The following is a 23,110-nucleotide window of genomic DNA, read 5'->3' as shown; positions in this document are numbered from 1 at the left end:
GGTGCACAGGTGCAGCCATGCCCATGGGACACAGCCCTGAGCTGGGCAGACCCAGGGAGGCCATTCTGTGCTCACGGCCCCTCACACACCAGGATGCACAAGCCACGGACACAGGCCAAAGGGAGCAGCATGTGGGGCAGGAGTCGGGTGGGGGCGAGGCCAGCCCCATCTTTGCCAACGGCCTCTCACCTGGCGGTGATGGGCATCAGTGGGTCGTGGGACCTGCCACCACTCAGGTAGATCACAAAGCCAGACACAGAGAAGCACATGCTCTGACTGCACGTATGGGAGCTCTGCGCAGGGAAAAACCCCGCAGCAAAGACAGATGGCAGTTCCACGGCCAACCAGGGTGGGGGTGCCATAGGGCCGGGGTGCTCCAGACCCTGCTCACAGTGAGAATTAGACCATACACACATTTGTCAAAACTAAAATCACAGGCTTAAAGTTGACTGAATGTAAAAGAGTTACAATAAAATTTGACCCAAAAAGTAAAATGGTCAAAATCTTATCAGATAAAAAAAAAAATCCAACAGAACATATACAAGATCCCACACAGGGCACCACCGAGTGTCAGTAGGGGCAACTGAAGATGACAAACCAGCAGAGGATACACCGCACTCATCACCTAGAAAAGCAGGTGGCAGAAACCCCAATGACCCCAGGTCATGGGTTCAATGTCGCCCTAATCATATCCTACGGGTTTTGTACAACTTATCCAGCTGACTCTCCAACTTACACAGAAACTAAGAGACCAAGAAGAGCAAGACACTCTCAAGACCCCAAGGTAAGAGGACAGAAGGTAGGATGGTTGGCAGACGGGACAAAGGGAGCCCAGGCACGCTGCGCAGGGGTGGGGAAAATACCATCTCCTCCACAAACGGTCCTGAGTCATGCAGATGTCAACACAGGGAAAAATAATGCTGGACCCTGCAGTGCAACGACGACACACCCACATGAGGTCGGCCTGATTTCTGGAGATGCCACACATGTGCCTCTGTATAGTCCTGGCTGTAAAAATCCTGGTTTCACTTGAGGCATTACAAACACCCACAGCATGTAGCAAGAGCGGATAAATTCGACTACAATAAAAATAAAAACTTCTGTTCATTAAAAGGCATCAAGACCTCAACAAGGCACAGAGAGAAGCCATCTGCAAGACACAAATGTCAAAGAACGTTTCCCCCAGAACATGTCAAGACTGCCACAAGCCAAACAGGCCAACAGCTCAAGGTGTAGGATGGGGGTGCTGCGGGCGGGGGGCTCCCTGGAGGGTCTCAGGTGGAGGCTGCCAGCACCTGCATCCCGTGACCACCTGGCACACGGGTTTCCCCTCCCAGAAGGCCTGTCTTGCACACGTGGCTCTGAGAGCTGAGCTCGGGGGCAGGGCTGGGGCGGGCAGGCATAAAGGCCTGGGCTTGGGTCCCTACTTCCATGCCAACCATGCCAGGAAGTTCTCAAGCAGGCAAATCAGGAACTAAGAGCAGCACAGGCATCAGGGCAGGAAGCAGCCTCCAAATGCCCTGGAAACCCGGGTCTCGGGGTAAAGCCTGGGGCCCGCCCGCTGTCCCAACAACCAGGATGGTAGCTGAGACACACTCGAGATCCCTTGCCCATTGTGAGGCTGGCTCTTGTTTGCTCGTCACCATGCGCACGCGGCCACTCCCCTAATGGCTGCGAGCTCTAACCCTGGTGAACAGCTGGGGTCACAGGCAGGCTCCTCGTGCATGAGCTCAGGGACCTCCCGGGTCACGGCCCAAGTGCAGGTGCCCTGCGAACCCTGCATGCACAAGTGTGCCAGTGTGGCTGTCAGGGACGCTGGGCCGGTGTGGGTGAGCCTCCTTACCGCTCCCACGCCGCACGGCCACAGCCAGCTCTCTACCCCCAACCCCTCCAAACGCGTTACCTTGTTGTCAAGATCAAAGAGGTAAGAGTCTTCTTCCCGAACGTCAGCTTCCGAGTCAGAGATGAGCTCCCCGACATACCTGTGGGCAGCAGGGTGCAGGTGAGGACAGCAAGACCCCCCTGACTGCAGGATGGGGCCCAGGGCAGCCCTGGCACAGCCTACCCCCCTGGAGCTATGGACAAATGTTTAGAGAATATGCCCGTGACTGGGTGGGATCTAACTTCAGGTCCTGGAAGATGATGACACAGGAACTCCTCCTCTGACCCGGACCTATGATGACACTGTCCTGGAACCACTGACCACAACCACCATAACAGCCCCAGACTCAGTGAGAGGCTAAGTGCAGGTGGAAACCAGGGAGATAGGTGAGGGGTGGAGACGACATGGGCTGGTTTCCAAGGGCACCCACAAGTCCCAGGCATGGCCAGGGCCCTGGCAGCCCTTCACCCCACACTGCTGTGCTGTGCCCGAAATGGCAGGGGCAGCAGCAGCGGCAGCCCTGGGGTGACCCAGGCACTCACTTACTCGCAGACGAAGGTGCCCAGGGGGATGTCCTGCAGGGACCGCACGCCCCAGCCCATGTTCTGTGTCCGGTAGAGCTGTAGCCTCGCCCTGGAAGACAGTCGGCCATTCACAGCCAAGTTCCCTGATGCTCATGTGCTGATGACACTGTCAGCCACAGTAGCACATAGGGTGCGGGATGCTGCCTTCCTGTCTGGACAGCACCTTGGAACTCTGTGTGTAAGGAAGCCCTCAGCACACCACCCTCAGAGGGGGAGACGCACCCAGGACTCGGCCTGACTGCTAGCGCCCAGCCCTCCCTATGCCTGTTCCTTCATCTGTAACATGGGGGCAGGTGTGGCCATGCCCCCAGGCAGCAGTGAAGGACAGAAGGGCTGACACTGTGTGTCCCCTCAGGGCAGGCAGGGAGCTCTCCCAGGCCCAGAGTCAATGGGGACTACCTGTCCCCTGGTGCTGGTGCGTCCAGGGGTCCTCGGGGAGACGGGGACAGGAGGGCTGGTCAGAAGCACTCTCCGACCACAGATACTGAGAAACTCCAACAAAATACTGTGAAGCTAGACGGACGTCATGTGTGCATCTCCCATCACAACTCACAGCCAAGGAGGTCTTCTAATTCTCAAGCACATGCCCGAGAGGAAAAGTTCACCGTCAGGGGTGCAGGCCAGACCTCTCAGACCGTGTGCCCTGACTGCTTAAGAACAAGGGGCCCATGTGGTCGGCAATGTTTTATACCTGAGCATCCCCGCGCTCCTGCTGTTACAGACACTCAGACAACATAGAATATTTCAGAAATGGTTTGAGATTTAAAACAGAGTGACAGTAGCCCTAGGGTAGCCGTGCATGTGGTCATTTGGAAGTGAAGAGCCTGTTCCCTAGCCTCTGGCTCCTGGGCCTGGATGGCCCCGTCCTCGGGCCTCACTGATGTCTGGGCTGCTCAGCAGGCCTCGTATTATTTACACCAGTTGTGACTCCATCAGGAGACAAGGAGCTCAGACAAGACAGTGTCTATGTCTCTACTGCAAACATGCACATGCATGGAAACACAACGCCCCGTCTGGTGAAATACACATAAACACAATGAACTTGTCAAGCAACCGGAGTTGTTCTCAAACCTTGAAAGTAGAGACCCCTGATGTCTCCCTGCACTGAAGGGCCCAGAATCCCACACCTGGGCAGGGTCCATGGGAGCTGGCGCTTACCTGAGGCCATTCTGCACGACGCGGTTCCGGCAGCTCCTCCAGCAGGAACAGGCGTGGTTGCACTCAAAGATTAAGGGCGGCTCAGCCATGTTGAACTCAGGCAGGAGCCGGCCATCCTGGGGACAGACGTGCAGTCAGGACTGAGCATGGCTCGCCATTCATGCTAAATAAACTGACACCAACACAGTTTTACAAACTAAAACACTGATACAAAAACGACAGTTTCCGGTCAAACTCCACACTGGGGCAGCAGTGTCACGTTGTGCGTTTGTGCCTGGACAGGAAGCACCAGAGCAGACGTGCACACAGGTTCACAGTCTTGTCGCCCTGCCTGGCCTCCCTCCTCCTCCCTGGAACCCTCAGTCTCCCAAGGCCTCTGCCACAGGCCTCTCCACTGCCTTCACGGGGTCAGCACCCCGGGTTTACTGGCCACATGTTGCCATCCTGCGCTCTGGGCCTTGCTCTGCAGGGACCTGGCCACCTGCTTCCCTGTCCTATGCCCAGATACGGCAAAGCCACCAGGCAACACCCTGGACCTTGGGGCCAAGTCCAAAGCTCCATGGTGTCCGAGGCTTCTGTCAAGTGAGAACTATGCTTGAGATGCTGGCTCTCGCCCACCTTCAGCATGGCCGTGCTTTGTAGAGCACATGCCCTCAGAGTGAGTGCTGTAGCCTCTCACTTGGCAGCAAACATGCCCCCAGGCCCATGCCATGCCCTTTCCACCCAAGGCGACTCTGGAGACATCGACTGCGGCTTCTCTTGTCCCCACCCCAGGTCACCCTGGTTCCTGGCACCACGGATAACCTCTGAACCCCCGATGCCAACGGCACTGGAGCTTCTTCCCTTGGATGCTGGGCTCAGAGTCATCTCCCCGGCGGCCACAGGAGCCGGTCAGCCTTGCCCCACAACCCTGCCCCCAATGGGTCTGCCCTCCCGCACTGGCTCACCTGCAGCCCTCCCCTCCAAGGCTGGCCAGGCACAGTCCAGGGCCACAGGAGACTCACCACCCCAGCTCGCCCCGGCCGCAGCTCACCTTGTCATACCAGCACCGCATACTGAGCTGGCCGCACATGCAGTTGCTGGAAGAGCAGTCGTCGATGCACACGCAGTACTGCGGGGGAGATAACACATCAGGTTGGGGGCGGGGGGGCGCGCTCTGCTTACTACGTGTGTCAGCTTTGATATGCACCTTCAGAAAGCCAGGCCCACAGGGAAGAAAAGTGAGAGGCTCTAACATCTGCATTCTCAAGGACACCAAGGGGCGTGCAGTCCCCGAGGAAGAGGGCACACAGCGGGAGACACCTAGCCACTAAGACACGAAGAGCGTGCACAAGGGGCTCTGGATGAAGAGCCCAAGGGAAAGGGGGAGGCAGGGTGGTTAGCAACGTGGGGCCGAGAGCAGGGCTGGGTGACAGAAATCCTGAGGCCCAGAACTGAGGCCAAGCCACTCAGTGGGAAAGACAAGGCCAAGAGAGCCACAGCCCTGCCTGCGGGTGCATGCCCGCCATCACTCCAAGAGGAGCTCAGCAGCTGGTGCTGCACAGGCTCCTCTCACCTGTGTGGTCCCCAAACCACCACTCACCAGGGGGCATCAGCACTGCTCTGGGGGCCAGGGACCCAGCACGGGATCGGGATCCATTTTCAGGAAGATCCATTTCAGATAAGAATCTTTATCTGCCTTTCAACTTATCAGTGGAAGGCACACACTGTGAGGGCTGGGTCTTCTGGGGGAAACCCCTGTGGACCCAAGCCCCAGGGGCCGGCACCCCCTACCACAGCTGACCTGCAAATGGGTGATGTTCCTGTCAATGTTCATGGGGGACGTCACGCAGTTCTGAGAAACATATTTGTAGTTGCTGGGGCACGGCTCGCTGTCCACAGCGTTGACACACGGGATGGGGATTCGCTCATAGCCTCGAGCAATGTCTCTGCCACCGGGAAGGGGGGACATTACCTTTTGCTGTGATAAGCAACACCCCCCACAGAGCAGCAGCTGAGCCTGGGGCCAGGCACTGTGGCCTCAGCTGGGAGGGAAGCCTTAGTTTCCAACTCTGCAAGCCCCGTCCGTCAGCCCTTGGCCCAGAGTGGTCTCCTCACCTGCTCACGGTCTTCTCCATTGGGACAGGCCTGTCGGGAGCTGCATCTCGCAGCGCCCGACTCATCTGCAGCGCGTCCCACACCTGGGAGTTAAGGCTTGCGCACTGCAGGGGCGTCTCTCCTTCTTTGTTTTTCAAGGTGACATCAGAATCCCGAGAAAGAAAGAGGCTAAAAGGAAAAATGTAAGCCAATAAAACATTCAGACCTTAATTTAAAAGACATGAGAATGAGATTTACAAAATGATTACAGTCAGTAAAAATAAAAGGAACACATCATTTATCTTGGTATTAAGCTTGCTGACCAGTGCTTCTAGAAAGACCTGCCCTGACTCACCAGGAACACACTACATCAGTCCTTTTTTTTCTGGTCCGGAACTGTGTGTAAAGAACAAGGGGATGGTACTTGAGGGCTCTTGGCTTTTCCATTCAGAGGCTCATGAACGCCCAGGGCCAGCATGAAGCAGGTAAACCACACGAGCTGGCCGTGTCCAGGGTCCCGATCCACTTGGAAGTGGGATAGCTCACCCAGCCCCACTCAAGGGCCTCACGCACAACCTTCTCTGCCGAGCTGCCACCATGGTCCCAGTCTGAGTGGGCGTGTGGCCCACAGCAGGGCTCCCCCTCATTTCCAGGTGAGATGGAGGGACCCGAGGTCCTGTCCCCTACACCCAGAGCTTCCATTGACAGCAGAGTGAGGACCACTCTGGACCCCAGGACCCCAACCGCACCCACTCATGAGAGGATGACTCCCTAGAACCTCAACCGCACCCACTCTCACCCATATGAGAAACGGGAAGGGGTTCAGAGTGGCGAGTGGTAAACACCAACATCTCTGTCCCTCCTGAACCTGTCCCAGAGGGGCCTGTCCCCTCCCCTCTGATGAGAGGTGCTAGGTGAGACTCATCTCCACACTCACCTATGTATTTGGGGATTCTTAACAACCATCCTCCCTGAACCAGAAATAACCAGACTGACCTCACATGTGGAATGGGACCCCTAGGCCTCTGGCTGTTTGTGGAAGAAGCTTCCCCGGGAGGACCTGGGGCACCAGGGCGCCCCCACCCTAGGAGTCTGGCAGGGGCTGCATGCAGCAGAGCCACTCACAGGACACAGGCGTAGCGGTCCTCCCTGGCTGCAATGTGCAGGGGCGAGTCCCCATGGATGTTCACGGCGTGGAGGTCACACCTGGCAGCCAGCAGGATCTCGGCTATGTCCACGCAGCCCGAGAACGCAGCCCAGTGCAGGCAGATGTTCTCCTCCTGCACAGACAAACGGCACAGCACACCAAGGGGAGAGCAAAGACCCATCTGAGTGCTGAGGGAGCTTCCTTTTTTGTTTTGTTTTCATCATAAAAGTAACATAATCACAGTACTGAGTATTTTAAAAATAGAATAAAAAATCATCTGAAATTAGACCAACCTAAGCACACTATTAACGTAACATTTGGGAGTAAGTTATCTACTTTTTAAAAAATATTTTATTTATTTATCATGAGAAAGAGAGAGAGAGAGAGAGAGAGAGAGAGAGAGACAGGCAGAGAGACAGGCAGAGGGAGAAGCAGGCTCCATGCAGGGAGCCTGATGTGGGACTCGATCACGGGTCTCCAGGATCAGGCCCTGGGCTGAAGGTGGTGCTAAACCACTGAGCCACCCAGGCTGCCCCAAGTTATCTACTTTTTAAAATTATATTCACTCTGTAACAAAGTACAATTGCAAAACAGGACAACACTTGTATAAGATTTTTAAAAGATAAAATGTAGACAAATTTGATCACACTAAAATTTTACTTCATAAAAACCCCTGTAAAATAAAACTTTTACTTTTTTTTTAAAGATTTATTTATTTGAGAGAGAGCCCGAGCAGGGGGAGGGACAGAGGAAGAAGCAGGCTCTCTGATGAGCTGGGAGGCCTATGTGGGGCTCGATTCCAGGACCCGAGATCAAGACCTGAGCTGAATCCAGACACTTTAGCTTGTGAGCCACCCAGGTGCCCCACTCCCCTTTTAAAAAGGATTGATTGACTGATTTGAGAGAGGAGACAGTAGGAGTAGGGAAATCATTTTAAATCAAAGATTAGAAAAAAAACCTTTTGTGCTGTGTATAAACTACACTGTAATTTTGAAAACAAATACACAAAAGGTATAAAAATGTAAAACTTGGGATCCCTGGGTGGCGCAGCGGTTTAGCGCCTGCCTTTGGCCCAGGGCGCGATCCTGGAGACCCGGGATCGAATCCCACATCGGGCTCCCGGTGCATGGAGCCTGCTTCTCCCTCTGCCTGTGTCTCTGCCTCTCTCTCTCTCTCTCTGTGACTATCATAAATAAATAAATTTAAAAAAATAAATAAATAAAAATAAAATAAAATAAAATAAAATAAAATAAAATAAAAATGTAAAACTTGTGTGACCGATGAGGAACACACGTAAGTATAGGGAACATGTGGCCTTGCCAGGTGGGAAATGAGCACAAAGTAGCCATGACATAGCCGTGAAGCAACCACCCTGGGGACAAATGTGAAAGCTGCTCTGACCCCACCCCTGCAGCGCAGGCCACTAGCTCATGGTCATGACCTTCAGGTGGTTCCCGTCTTCCTGTGGACTCGAGGCACTGAATACTTTAGCCCTTTCTTTTCCTGACATGCTCTCAGGGTTTAAACGCTCTCGAGGCTTAAGCGCTTAGAGGTGCACATTTGTGGCCCTGGAAGCACTTCCTGCTCTCCTGGCAGACAGAATGTGCTGAAGTCCCAGTACCTCACAGGAGCCACCACTGAAATCAAGCCTGGCTGCCCACTCCAGGCCCCCCCCACCAGCAGAGTCCCACGCACTGCGTGCCCAGCTGCGCCCACATCAGTCCCCATGGAGCCCATATGCTGGCTATGTGACTCTGAATGCCTCAATCCTGCCCCCTTCCCAACCCACAGAACCCCCTAGAACGCTCCAGTGATTGAGGACAATCGGAGTGCATCCAATGCTTGCGGCCCAATGAACTTGAGCAAAGAGATAAGTCAAACTGTGTGGTCCTGTCTGTTCACAAACAGCGTCTAGCCCCTAGCACAGGCTTCACCATGGGCTCCTGTCAGCCTCAGTATTTTCTGAAAAGCCTGGATCTGCCTGGAGCTTCCTTTCCTGGAGGCTGCACCGGGACACCTGCTATCCCTCTCATCTTTCCATCTTCCATACATTTGCAAGCTCCAGAACAAAAGGTGGTTTCCTGAGGGGCCTCTTTTTTCATTCCTTCATCAGAAGGACCTATTATTTTATAACCAGAATCACACGCTAAGACTGTCTGTGTCCACCTAGGCTCCTCCTAGCAGAGGAATGCAGTCCCAGACTAGCTGACATCTGCCTGCTGGGTTACAAAAGGCCTGACCCACACATCTGAAGTGACAGACAGCACTTTGGTTCTAGCAGAGACCAGGCCAGAGGGACCATCTGGATTTACCCTCCTGCCTGAAAGAGCCAAATAGTCAAAATATGTGAAATAGGGGAGCCTGAGGGGCTCAATCGGTGAAGCATCTGCCCTTGGCTCAGGTCATGATCTCCGGGTCCTGGGATGGAGCTCTGCGTCGGGCTCCCTGCTCAGTGGAGAGTCTGTTTCTCCCTTTTCCTTTGCCCTTCCCCCTGCTTATGCTCTCTGTCAAATAAATAAAATCTACCCCCTCCAAAAAAAAAAATGTGTGAAACAATGGACACCAGGCAATGAAGGGCTACATCCCTGAGAGTAGAAACAAATACGGCCTGGGTCTGTCCAATCACTGTCCTGAGATCCAGCCGCAGCACAGGGAGAGACCAGAAGTTCAAAGGTAGGAAGTGAGAGCCAGTGGCTAAGGCAGCTGGAGTTCACACAACAGGGGTAAGGCTGGGAAGAGGCCTCTGGAGATCAGACATTCCCATCCTGGACCTCCAAGACACACCTCCAAAGCTGAAGCATAAAGAGCTGAGACCTGCTTGAGCGCACCTAACAAACCTAGAAAACAAAACCCAAAACAGACTATCTCCAAGCCACTTTGCTGCACCCAGAACAAAGCTTAAGACTTTTCCAGGAAAATACAGAAATTCACAGCTCGGTAAAACCAAAATGTCTGGCACCAACATAAGGTTGCAAATAAAACTTCCGGAGCTGACAAGCACGATGTCTGACAGAAACACACTGGATGAGACTAACACCGTTATAGGCTATAAAGAAAAAAATTACTGAGCTTGAAGATACAGCAAAATTGTTATTAAGACCAGCAAAACAGCTGTAAAACCAGCTAAATTGTGACTAGAGTGAAAAACATGATTCAGAAAAATGAAAAGAGCATCACTGAGCTGGGAACACCTTCCAGCCACCTGATAATTACAGAGCTAGTGGCCCCTGTGAAGGGGGCCAGGCAGAAACACTCTGGGGAGGAATGAGGACAGGGGTCTGCACCTGACATCCCAACCCTAACATCACTGACGCAGGCTTCACAAGCTGTGACCTCATAGGTGCGACACATGCGCGAGTGACACAAGGCGCATCATAATTCAACTGTTAAAATCCAGTGACAAAAAGAAAATCCTAAAATTGCCAAAAGAAAGCAAATGCACTGTATCTAGAAATAAAGACAAGGTGCCACCGAGAATTCCCTGCGGGAAACACGTCAGTGAGGACGACAGGGAGGCTGTGTGCATGAAGTACTGAAAGAAGCTGTTGACCAAAGTGCAAACCCACAAAATACCTCCCCAAAAAAGTGAAGGCAAGATAAGGAATCTGCAGGCACTCATCAGGGGCAGTCCAGCGCCCCAGGACACAACAAAGTCCTATGTGTAGAAGAAAAGTGACCCTGCACTGAAGGACCTAAGTAAGTGAATAAGGAGCAAAGAAAGTGGTGGCAGCAGGTGCTGAGACTTGAGACTTTCCTCACTACAGTGTTCCCAAAAGATCACGATGGTGGAAACGATGTGACAACGTATTGTGGTATCCGCACAACTCAGAGCAACAGCATGAGGCCTGGGCAAGCACACAGCACTCTGTCCTCACTGAGAGCGCAAGCACAGGCACAGGGGCAGATGCATGTGGCACAGCGGACAGAGCCGCACACATGTGCACAAAGGGGCAGAGTCAGTTCTGTGGAGAAGGGACAGCTTTTAGACAGATGGGCTGGAATGTCTAGACATCCTCATGCAAAACAATCACTGTAAGAAAACACAGGAGAAAGTCTTTGGGATCCTGGGTCAGGCAATGATTTCTTAAAGACAACACCAAACACATGATCCACAGGTAGAAAATAACTAATAAACTGGACTTTTTCAGTATTAAAAAGCATCTGCTTCTCAAAAACAGTTGTTAGGGCTAGTAAAACATCTGATATAGAGAACTTGCAAACAGAATATACAGCAACTTTCAAAATAAAGAATAAGAAAAAATGATCTGATAAAAATGAGCAAAAGATCTGAACAGATACACACACACACACATACCGGAAACCGCCCGGCCCACAAAGAACACAAAGACTGGCCACAGTAAGTGCTGGGGAGGGTGTGAAGGAGCCGCCCTCAGATATGACTCTTAGGCCCAGCCACTCTGGAAGCTGTGCAGCCTCCTTAGGTGACCCAGGTTTCATGGGAGAGAAATGACAACATGTGCCCACATGAAGACACATGCCTGAGTGTCCACAGCAGCTGTGGGCAAGAGCCAGAACCCAGAAAAGCCAAAATCCACGACCAGGTGAAGGACAAATGAGCAATAGTGACTCCCAGGCTGATGCTGTCTGAGCAACATCCACACTGCAAGGATCCAGCTATGGAAAACCAACCTCACAAACTCGGTGACAGAAAGCAGAGCTGTGGGTGGAGGCTATGAAGCAGCAGGAGGAAACTTGAGAGTGAGTGTCCTGACCAGTCTTGACGAGGTGACGGTATCTGGGGTTAACACTCCTCTAACTGTACACTTTCAATGGTGCAGTCTCCCACTTCACACCAATAAAAGGTGTCACAATATAAGGTGAAATTATACAGCTGCTTGGTCATAGGAACAAACATGCAATTTAATCAAGTCTCTTGTTTCCTGAGGACCACGACCAGTACCAGCGCTGACACCCATTGGACTCTGTGAGGCTGTGTGTTGCCCACGTACCCATATGCTCCTGACCTGACAGCTGCATGAGAGGACACCTACCCACCAAGGACACAGGGCTGCAATCGCGACAACCACTCCTCCTGAAGGAGGCTGCTCCTGACATGCCAGGAAGGGTCAGCAGGGCAGATCATCCCCCTGCCACAGCTATGCTGGACCTCATCATACTGCTTCCCTCTCCCCCGACCACAGCTGACCTGGGGCCCCTAGCCTCTTGCAGGGCAGTGTCATCGTACTGATATTGGCTCTGGGGACATTAATGGAAATATTCCACGCCTGAGCCACAAGTCCAGATGCCGGCCTGCGTGCTGCTGTTCCTGGGTTCAGGGCAGGAACTGCTCACAGATGCAGGGAAAGGTCCCAATGCCGAGCAGCCACAGTAAGTGACCAAGTGATATTTGCAGCGGAGATCTGGACAGTCCTGTCCCACTCAGGGGCTCAGAACCAAGAGTCACCATTTGCTCCCCATCCTGGGTACACTGACTCCCACGATACTGAATGGCGTGCTTGAGAAATGTCTTACTGTCAACTGCCTTTTTTATTCCATTATCAGTTTAATGAGTTTGTAGCTACATTTTCCATTTACAGCTTTTGGTGACTCAGCAGATAGGGCTCTGCAAGGGCACACTGTGTCTGTCCACCCTGGGACCCCTGCCCCTCTGCCTTGTTCCTGGGCAGGTCCTCAAAGACCTTCCCAGAAACACCCTTTTAAATTAACGAGAGTCACCTGCTGTCTGATACACAGGCTGGAGTATTACTCCCAGAGGGACTGGTGAGTCTTCTGACCTTGGCCCCAAAACACTTTTCTAAGAACAAATTTGTCTCTCAAAACTAGCCATCAACACAAGTTGTCCTGGTCTGAGCACATGGTAGGTCCCTTTCTTTCCTTCCCAGACAGCAAAAGCAGGACAAGTTAGTGCCCACACCTCTACTTGCCCAGGTGTGGGGTGTGCCCTGGGCTCTGTGGTCTCAATCACAGACATGGGAGTCAGTGACACAATCACAGTCCAGATATGCCTCTAAAAAGGCAGGTACCACCCAAGGGGCAGGTAGATTTCCCTTCAATCTACACCCAGCAATTGGCCAACACACAAAACAATCCCAGGGAACCACAATGGGTCCAGGGGCCACTGAAAACAGAACATGAAGGCAGAGCTGCAGCTGTCAACTCTGCACACCCTGAGCCCTCCGTCCTCCTCCAAGACCCACTTCCCTGGGTGGAGCTTAGGACCAGCAACAGCCAGAGAGACTCACATTGTCGCGGATGTTGATGTCGGACCCCTTGGACAGCAGCAGCTTCACCAGCTCCACGTGCTTATACTCAGTGGCCCAAATCATGGGCGTCCAGCCGCCATCATCCTAATTTCAAAAACAAACAGAACAAAAAAAAAAAAAACAAAAACCACACCAAAAATACACCAAAATCCATTATAGTTCCTACAGACAAGTAACATGAAGCATGATTTCACTCAAGAGTTCTACGATGGCTCCAAGAGATGGGAGCCAGTTTCAGTCCCCATCTGGTGTATGAGGAAACCCAGCTCAGGGCATTTCCATGAGTGCAAGATGGAATTAGATCCTCTGTTGTAAGGGGGACGGATGGACCCACTAGGTGACTTCGGTCCTCTCCAGACCGGTGGGCAGGCACTGCCAGGACCACCCTTGGTACCCCAGAACACACCTGCTTGGATCATGTGAGGACCAAGAAATGCTGCTGACCAGACCATCTCTTACAGACCAGAAGTCTGGCTGGTGGGACGCACAGGCCTCAGGGATACAGACAAGCCCCAAGCCTGAAGCAAGAGCAGCTGCCAAGAACTGCAGACGGACAGGTGTCCACACCCAGGAGACTGATGGAGACCGTGCATAGCTCCTGCTTCTTCCTGAAGGGCAGGAAGTAGAACGCCTGCCCAGGCTGACCCCATACACAGGGTCTGTCATGGTTCTGACAAGCTGGCTTTCTTCCACTCCATAAACTCAGGCCTGTCTCCTTACTCAGTGGTCGTGGGAAGTTTTATTTAAACCAGGAGAAAGGCAGCTCTTTAGGAAATGAGTATCACGTTGCCAACTCATGGTCTGGTGGCAGAAAGCACAACCTTCCCCAACAACTCTCAAACAACTTCCTATACCCCCTGCCATCACCTCTCTCTGGGAGACATGCAGTCTCTGTGACTACAGTGGGGTGGCCCCTGCAAGCTTGCTGTGGACACCACCTGGGCACTAGGGGCAGAGCAGGGACAAGCCCGCCTCAGAGAGCTGAGCCGGCCCAGCCCAGGCCAGATGAAGAAACGCATAAGACTCAAAGTAATGGGAGACAGAAGATGAAATGGAGAAGGGGTCTAGCACGAGCGTGCAGACCCTGTGAGAGCAGGGGCACATGGCAGGGAACTGCCTTTCTAGGCCACTGAGGAGGGTCTCTGCCAGGTTGGCTCCCAGAGTGCTGAGTTGGAAGCAGCAGCCAGACTGAAGGGGGGTGGGAGGGGTAGAACATATGGGCCAAGAACGTCGTCCTAGGCCCAGAGAGTCACCAGGGAGTGGAGGAGTCTGTGTCCCAGCGAGTGGGAGGGGAGCCCTCTCATCTGCTCTCCTGAGTCACCCATTAGATGCATATGAGACCTCTTCATGCCGGGGTGACTCCCACAGGGTTCCAGACCCCGCCCTGGAACCCTGACAGCCCCTAGGAGGGACAACAGTGCCACGGGAGGGAGGGCACCTGGCACACAGGTGGTCAGGGACCCCACTCAGGGGGTCACATGTGGCCCGAGACCTGGAGGCTGAGGTAGCCCAGGCAGATGCCCCGAGCCAAATCTCTGGCCAGGCAGCAGTACAGAGACTGTTATAGGTGGGAGCTCTCAGAGTAGCCAGCGGTCAGCAAGGGGAGGCAGCAGCCAGGCACGAAGGCCACGCCTCCCAAGGCCTTGCAAGGGAGCTGCAGAGAACAGGCAGGAGGCCAGCACTGCTACAGAGAAGAAGGGTCAGGGACCAGTCGGCCAGTGGAGTGTCTACATGGAGGTTGTGGCTTACCTGACAGTTGACGTCCATCTGTCCATTGGAAAGCAGATACTGAACTACATCATAGTGGCCTTTCTTGGCAGCGAGGTGCAAACAGGTGGAGCCCTCTGCATCCTGCAACATAAATGCCATTTAGAGCCAGAGAAATCACACAACTTACAGCGTGCCACGGCCTGAACACGTGACCATGGTGGCCTTTTATTCCCCACATGAGGAATGTGCCTTCTAGAATGATAACCCAGGGGATCCCTGGGTGGCGCAGCGGTTTGGCGCCTGCCTTTGGCCCAGGGCGTGATCCTGGAGACCCGGGATCGAGTCCCACGTCGGGCTCCCAGTGCATGGAGCCTGCTTCTCCCTCTGCCTGTGTCTCTGCCTCTCTCTCTCTCTCTCTGTGTGACTATCATAAATAAATAAAATTAAAAAAAAAAAAATAGAATGATAACCCAGGCAGAGAAGGATGGAATTTTTTTCAAAGGTCGCACAACTGAGGCCCAAGCCCCACCCACTGGGCTATAGACTCCAAGCCCCTAACACCAATGGGGCAAGGCCTCAGGTGGCAAGGAGTCCTCATCTTTCATACCTGGAGGTACATTGTGTCAGCCGCATGTCCCTTCCTTCCCCCATGGTCCAGGCAGGTTGAGGCATACCTGGGCTTCTTGACATGGCCAGGTGCAGCGTCCTGTCCCTCTGCTCCAAAAGAACCCCTGCACTGCTCACGTGACAAGAGGACCACCTGCCCATTAGGGCCTCTATGAGGTATGGGTCGCCAATGAACGTCTAGACCAGTGCTAGGGATCCAGTCATCGTTGTCCATAAGCCACAGAATTAGAAACAATAAATGGCAAAAAGAGCAGGGGCCCAGAACGGGGCAGTTTGCCCTGCAGTTCAACACACACCACGGCTGCCTGCCTGCATCCTGCCTGCATCCTGCCTCCTGTGGCTGCTGGCACATCTCTCCATTAGCTCCTAGCTCGACTTCCTCAAGCACGCTAAATATATCTCATTAATTAAAGTACCTCAAAACAACAGCCACTGTCCATGGAGGAAGTCAGACCCGGAAAGCTCCAGGACAGACTCGGAGGGCGGGAGGACCATGTGTGGCCCAGGCCAACCTGAGGGCCTGCATTGCACGCAGTTGGACACACTTCCACTGCATTCCCCTTGCAGGTCTCTCTTTGCTTCCCCCCAACCTCCCACTACTGTCTGTGCTGACCACATTTCCTTATTCATTCTGCTTCCCTGCTTCTGACTCTCTGAGCAGTAATCTGAGATTTTCACACACTGTTTAACATATTTCTTACCAAGTCTGAAGTTAGTCAGCAAACCTGTTTTTCTCAAGAAAACCCACACACTTTAACTCTGTATTACTGCTGTTTAAAATGTTAATTGTATGATAAATACAAGAATGTATGGCTGCTGGTGTAAGGGCCTGCCTTATTTTCCAGTGCTCCCAGCTGTCTTACTTTGTGCTCTTCGGAGGTGAGCTGAGTACCGCAGAACCTTCGCCCGTGCACGCATCCCAGAGCTGAGGAGAAGCACTTCCTCCTGGGGGCAGGGGCACTCCACTAAATCCAGGGGCCACACAGTGGTGTCTCAGGGTGGTTTTCAAAAGGCTGAGCACCTTCCCTGTGTCTGCTGCCTCAGCAGGGGTGGGCTGTTCATTCTTTGCCCATTTTTCTTTTGAGCTCTTTTGTTTGTGGGACTTCCTTAACCACTTGCCAGTATATCACAGTATCTTCTGGCAGTGTGTAGCCTGCCTCTTGTGAACGCTGTGACATCTTGTTAACCATAAACTCTTCATTCCAATGCACCTGACTTTATCAATCACTTCTGTACTTTCTATGTCTTACTGAAGAAATCTCTCCCTATGCTAGAACCACAAAGATGACCTTACCTCTTCTAAAAGTTCACCACTTGCATGATGCATGTTCTCCACCCTTTTCCCATCCACCTGTGTGACCACTGACGTGAACACCTGCAGCATACAGTGGCTTCAGGCGTGCTCAGTCCTCAGGCATGCTGTCCCCCTGGACAGGGCAGGGCTCTTCTTCCACTCGGTTTTCAGTCTCTTTTCCTGCCTGTAGTTACAGAAACACTGCTTTGTATTCCACTTCATTTCCTCTACTAGATCTTCCTGAACTTTCCTATTTCTCTTCAATGATTTTCTTTGTACCTTCTCTGGAGATGATGATACTCGCGTCATCAGTCCATCAGTCTGCTCAGATTGATCCTCCCACAGCAGGATTCCATTCAATGGCTCCTGCCAGTGCTGTTGGTGCCACATTTTACTTCTAAATTGGCAGGAACTCCACCTCGTAAAGGTATTTCTGCTTTAAACAGCCTTTGTCTTTCAGGAAATTTAAAGAAAATAGAAGCTCTTCCTACGCAGTGTTCCTGGGCTGACTTTTAGGCAGCTTTCACACCTCTGTTAAGCCAAGGTACTGATAAATCCCACCAGCTTTTGTTCACCTGGAAGTATTTTATTCCACAATTATTCTTTGAGGGTTACTTTTACTGATTGCAGCCTTCTAGGCTGATAATTTTGTTTTCTTTCTCCATTGTTTCAGATGAGAAGTTGGTGATTGTTTTGTAATGTTGTTAACCTACATATCATGTGCTGTTTTTTGGCTGCTTCTAAGATTTTGTTTTCAGTTCAATAGTCCAACCACAATGCGTGTGTGGTAATTCTTTATATTTATCTAGTCTGAGGTTTGCTCAGTTTCTTAGATCTACAGATTCTTTCTTACCAAATCTGGGAAGCTTGTGACCATTTTTCCATTGTTTTTTTCTATCAGATTCTTCCTCCCCTCTTTCTGGGAACTCCAATTACATGTCAGCTGGAAACTGTCCTACAACCTGTTTTTCAGACTAATCTTAATGACCAGTCTTCCATTTCAGTGACCATTTTCTTCTACTGTACCCATCTACAGCTAAGCTCATCCATGAGCCATCCCCTCCAGATGTCTGCTCCCCGTGACCTACTGATACTTCTTGGGTCCTTTGTCTGCAGGTTCCAGCTGCTTCTATAAATCCCTGAACACTAACCTTCTTGTCTCTGCTTATCTTGGGCACTGACTCCTGTGACGAGGCTGGAAATCTGTGCCCCAGCAGAGAACAGGGTAAATGCGGGACTCGCCTGCCCATGATAATAAAGAGGAGTGATAGTTATCTATAAATATTTACACAATAATAAAGGTTTCCAGATTGCAAAAAAGAAAAGAAAAAAAGCAAAGACTAAAGTTTGAAAAAATATTCATACAACATATAAGTAACTATATACCAAGAAGTGTTTTTAAGACAAGCTGATTAAATAGTAAAAGGACAAATAAATAGGTAACCATTTTTGCACATCAAACTGTTAATATTTTTTAAAAACCTGTCATAGGGATCCCTGGGTGGCTGCAGTTTAGCACCTGCCTTCAGCCCAGGGCATGATCCTGGAGTCCCAGGATTGAATCCCAGGATTGAGTCCCACATCGATCGGGCTCCCTGCATGGAGCCTGTTCTCCCTCTGCCTTTGTCTCTGCCTCTCTCTCACTCTCTGTGTGTCTGTCATGAATAAATAAAATCTTTAAAATAAATGAATAAATGAATAAATGAATAAATAAATAAATAAAACCTGCTGTAGTCACCACGGGTGAGAGCAGATGGAAGAGTGCTTGACACTTGGTGACTTCAGAAAGAAATATAAAAACCCTTAAAAATGATTATATATTTTAATCTAACAATTCCACACTGAGAAATATGTCCTAAAGAAATCAGACATGTGCAAAAACTTGGCTAAAAAAAAATGTTAATTGAAGCACTGTGTAAAATGAAAACTGAAAACATAAGGGCACCTAAGTGGCTCCTCCAATTGTCTGACTCTTGGTTTCAGCTCAGGTCGTGATCTTGAGGTCGAGGGATCAAGCCTCATGCTGGGCTCTTCATTCACTGGGGAGTCTGTTTAAGATTCTTTCCCTCTGTCCCTCCCCCTGCTCACATGCTCGCATGATCTCTCTCTGAAAATAAATCTTAAAAAAAAAATTAAAAACATAAATATTAACCAATAAGCCAATCTGACTAAAAGGGATAACAACGCATCATGAAATACCCACTTGAAATATATTTATATATATATAAATATTATAACATTTATAATAATGTTATAAAACAGTATTTCATAATAGAAAAAATGATAATTTGATAGAAAAAAGTTCGTAAGTTACTATGAACAGTATGATAAATTTTTTATTAGAAAAATACATATTAACGTGGAAGATGACAAGATCACTTTCATGTTCTTATTGTGGCTACATATGCACACCTGTACGTAATGTGAGATTGTGTCTGATCTGGTGGCAGTGATCCCATTTGCACTGCCGTGCAGCCCTCACCACCCCAATCCTACATGGAAGCCGGGTGCCCACAAAGAGGGATACCCACTCTGTCCCCATAACCTTTAACCTACTTCCAGTCTCTCAGTTTGATTCTGGGTCCTCACACAGGTGGATCCTACAGGATGTGTCCTTTTGGGACGGCCTGTCTCACTCAGCACATCACCTGTGCTGGGGACTTCCTTCTCGTTTAAGGTTGAGGGACGCCCATGATGCACACAGACCACTTTTTGCTAATCCCACTGTGGGTGGACACTTGGACTGTTTCCACCTTCCTGCTTTGTGGACAATGCTGATGAGAACATGGGGGAGCAAAGACCATTCATGGCCCTGTTTTCAGCTTCTTTGGGTAAATACTCAGGATGGGAATTGCTGGATCACGTGGTAGTTCTATGTTTAACTTTCTGAGGAATAATCAAACTGTCTTCACAGAAGCTGCATCATTTGACATTCCCACCAGCAATGCATGAGGGTTCCAATTTCTCCATATCTTTGCCAGCACTTATCTCCCTTTTCTAGACAACTGCTGCCCCAAGGGACGTGAGGTGACATCTCACTGTGGTTTTGATTTGCATTTTCCTGATAACTGGTGATGCTGAGCATTTTTTTATGTGCTAATTGGCCACTTACTTTTCTCTGGAGAAATGGCTACTCCAAGTTTTTGCCCACTTTTGAATTGTGTTGGATTTTTGCTACTTAGTGGTAGGAGTTCTTTATATATTCTAGAAAGGAATCTGCCATTAGGATTTATGACTATTGCTCCCATTCCGTGGGTTGTCTCTTCATTATTAGATACTGTCCTTTGACACAGGAAAGTTGTTTTTTTAAAAGATTTTATTCATTTGATAGTGTGAGTGAGAGAGAGAGAAAGCACAAGTAGGGGACGGGCAGAAGGTGAAGCAGGGAGCCTGATGCAGGATTGATCCTGGGACTCCAGGATCATGACTTGAGCCAAAGGCAGACGCTTAATCGACTGAGCCACCCAGGTGCCCTGACACATGAAAGTTTTTATTTTTGAAGACATTTATCTATTTTATTATCTGTGCTTTTACTGTTTTATCCAAGACGTCATTGCTTAGACTCAATGAATATCATGAAGATGTTCCTCTATCTTTTCTTCTAAGAGATTTATGGTTGTAGGTCTTAAATTCAGGTCTTTGATCCATTCTGAGTTATTTGATCCATTCTGAGTTATTATCTAAATATGATGTAAAGTAAGGCCCAAAACATTTCTTTTCCATGTGGAGATCCCATTTTCCCAGCACCATTTGTTAAAAAGACTTCCCTTTTTTCCCCCTGAATGGTCCTGGCATCCCCAAAAACCACGGTATATGCATGAGGGTTTGTTTCTGGGCCATTCTATCCATCATCTGTATGTCTGTCTTCACGTCAGCACCGTGCTGCGTGGATTCCTGGAGCTCTGTGGTCGATTCTGAAGTCAAGGAGTTAGAGGCCTCAGCTTTGTTCTTCTGCAAGATCGTCTGGCTGTTCAGGGTCTCCTGAGATCTGGAGGCCTCTCGGGACTGGTTTTCCTCTATCTGTACACAATAGCCGTGGGATTCTGACAGGGATTGCACAGACTCTGGGGTTCACCTCGGATGGTGCTCGCAGTTCGATGATGATCAGTCTTCTGGTCGATGAACACGGGACATGTTTCCATGTACTTAGGTCTTCCTTCATCTCTTTCAGCAATGTTCTGTGATTTTCACTGTATAAGTCTTTCATCTCCTTGGTCCAGTTTATTCCTAATATTGTACTCTTTTTGATGCTTTTTATTTTTTAAGATTTTATTTATTTATTCCTGAGAGAAAGAGAGAGAGAGAGAGAGAAGCAGAGACACAGGCAGAGGGAGAAGCAGGCTCCATGCAGGGAGCCCGACACAGGACTCAATCCTGGGACCCCAGGATCAGGCCCCGGGCTGAAGGTGGCACTCAACTGCTGAGCCACCTGGCCTGTCCTTTTTCTGAGGCTATTATAACTGGAATTGTTTCCTTAATTTCCTTTTTGGATACTTCAAGTGTACAGAAATACAACTGATATTTCTGTATTGATTCTGTATCTTATAATTTTTCTATATGCATTTATTAGTTCCAGATTTTTGCGTATATTCCTTAGGGTTTTCTACATATAAAATCATGCCATTTTTATGAACAGAGATTTTACTTTTTCTTTCCCAATTTGGAAGCTTTGGGGGGGTGCTAATTGCTCCAAGTGGAAGTCAGAAGAGGAAAAGTATAAAAAATGAAGGAAGCTACAGACCTCTGCACAGCAAGCTCCTTATTCGTCCCTTTGTCTATTGTGAGGCACAGAGGATCAAGTTCACTAGTATTTTCTCACATAAACCAGTAACCAGGCAAGGTGAACTAAGAGCTCCTTCCAGACAAAGAGATGGATGTTTGATGGCTACCAATTCTTGAAGACATTTCAACAAGGAAGTGGTCCCTGTTTATCTTTCTGAGAAATTTCTATACAAACCAGGGGTGTGATTTTGAGCAGGGAGCGTACCTTTGGATCCACGAGGGCCCCGGCCTTGATGAGGTACTTCACTGCATCTAGATGGTTGTTCTCTGCTGCTTCCATCAGTGGGGTTCTCTGGTCTTCTGAGCAGGTGTCGATATTAGCGCCCGCCTAGTGAAACCAGGACAGTTCACGTGTGTAGGTAGAGAGCTCCTGCTGCAGCCCCCGCCCGGTACTCAGATGCTCCCAACACTTGCAAGCAGAAAGATCTCATGAGCTAAAATCATTTCTAGTAACTGCAACGGAGTCTTCAGAACCAAATTCAAAGACATGACTGCTCTACTACTGTCAAACCTTCAGTTCAACACGAGCATTTCTTGACAGAAAATGTTTACAGCACGTTAGTGACAATACCTTTAAGAAATGAGAAGTGAGGGCAGCCCGGGTGGCTCAGCGGTTTAGCGCCACCTTTAGCCCAGGGCGTGATCCTGGAGACAGGGGATAGAGTCCCATGTCAGGCTCCCTGCATGGAGCCTGTTTCTCCCTCTACCTGTGTCTCTGCCTCTCTCTCTCTCTCTCTCTCTGTGTATTCTCATGAATAAATAAATAAAATATTTAAGAAAAAAAAAGAAAGAAATGAAAAGTGATACGGAGGAATGTGGAGGCTGCTCTGCAAGAGCCAGCAGATGGGCAGTGACCTGGTCTACAGTGACCAAAGGACACCCTGACTCACTGACCTCTTTTTTCTGGCTGTTTTAAGCTGATTTCCAGTACTAAGTATTTTGAAGCAACTTCTAATTCTTCCAACAAAAAAAAGTTGGAAAGCTAGTGGTCCAGAAAAGACACAGAGATAAACTCCAGTATGTGTGAAACTTAAGTAGCCTCCAACTTTAAAATGTGTTGTGTGCTGTAAGCAAATCCGCTCCCTCACAATTAAAAACCCTTTCCCATGGGGGAAAAACTGTCTAGTTCCTTAGACCGATGTACCAAAAGCTAGCATTTAGTTTATAAAATAAATACTGGGAAAATCTTACTATCTACAATTAAAAACAAAAGTAACAAAGTGAGTTACAATATTTTTAAATAGACCTAGAGTGTTGCATGGGGAAACCATGGGACTGAGGTAGTTCAGGGAACCCTGAATGAGACTTCTGGCAAATTCCAGAGGGCAGGATGGGGCTGGGGGCCACAGGCAGAGTTGAAGATCAGGCACCAACGCAAGGTCAGGGGTCAGAGGACCAGGCCCTGACTCCCAGGGACAGGTCTGAGGATCCACGACTGACTTCCAGGGTGCTCGTCCAAAATCAAGGGCAACAAGTGACCAGCTCCACACAAGAACTCAGAGGTCCTCCCAGGGACACACAGACAATCAGAACTAACACCACAAAAGTTGGCCCAGAAGAAAATGATCATCACCAGGAGAAGGTAGGGAAGACCGAGAGACAAAA

General features: G+C 50.1%; 1 protein-coding gene across 4 annotated transcripts in view; it reads right to left on the bottom strand.

The window, feature by feature from the left end:
- EHMT1 (euchromatic histone lysine methyltransferase 1) overlaps positions 1 to 23,110 on the bottom strand; it is a 145,121-nt gene that overhangs the window by 5,446 nt on the left and 116,565 nt on the right. For all 4 annotated transcript variants that reach the window (XM_041723837.1, XM_041723836.1, XM_041723838.1 and 1 more), the window contains exons 16-25: positions 21,711 to 21,833; positions 14,842 to 14,943; positions 13,072 to 13,176; positions 6,826 to 6,980; positions 5,722 to 5,889; positions 5,408 to 5,552; positions 4,658 to 4,735; positions 3,625 to 3,740; positions 2,429 to 2,515; positions 1,904 to 1,982 (exon numbers count right to left, since the gene is read on the bottom strand). In XM_041723837.1, the coding sequence (XP_041579771.1) occupies positions 1,904 to 1,982; positions 2,429 to 2,515; positions 3,625 to 3,740; positions 4,658 to 4,735; positions 5,408 to 5,552; positions 5,722 to 5,889; positions 6,826 to 6,980; positions 13,072 to 13,176; positions 14,842 to 14,943; positions 21,711 to 21,833 (1,158 nt within the window). The remainder of the gene's footprint in view (positions 1 to 1,903; positions 1,983 to 2,428; positions 2,516 to 3,624; positions 3,741 to 4,657; positions 4,736 to 5,407; positions 5,553 to 5,721; positions 5,890 to 6,825; positions 6,981 to 13,071; positions 13,177 to 14,841; positions 14,944 to 21,710; positions 21,834 to 23,110) is intronic.

The sequence above is a fragment of the Vulpes lagopus genome, chromosome 12 (assembly GCF_018345385.1).
Source record: "Vulpes lagopus strain Blue_001 chromosome 12, ASM1834538v1, whole genome shotgun sequence".
Taxonomy (NCBI): Eukaryota; Metazoa; Chordata; class Mammalia; order Carnivora; family Canidae; genus Vulpes; species Vulpes lagopus.
The sequence above is the reverse complement of the archived record's forward strand: the minus strand, read 5'-3'. Positions and strand labels throughout refer to the sequence as shown.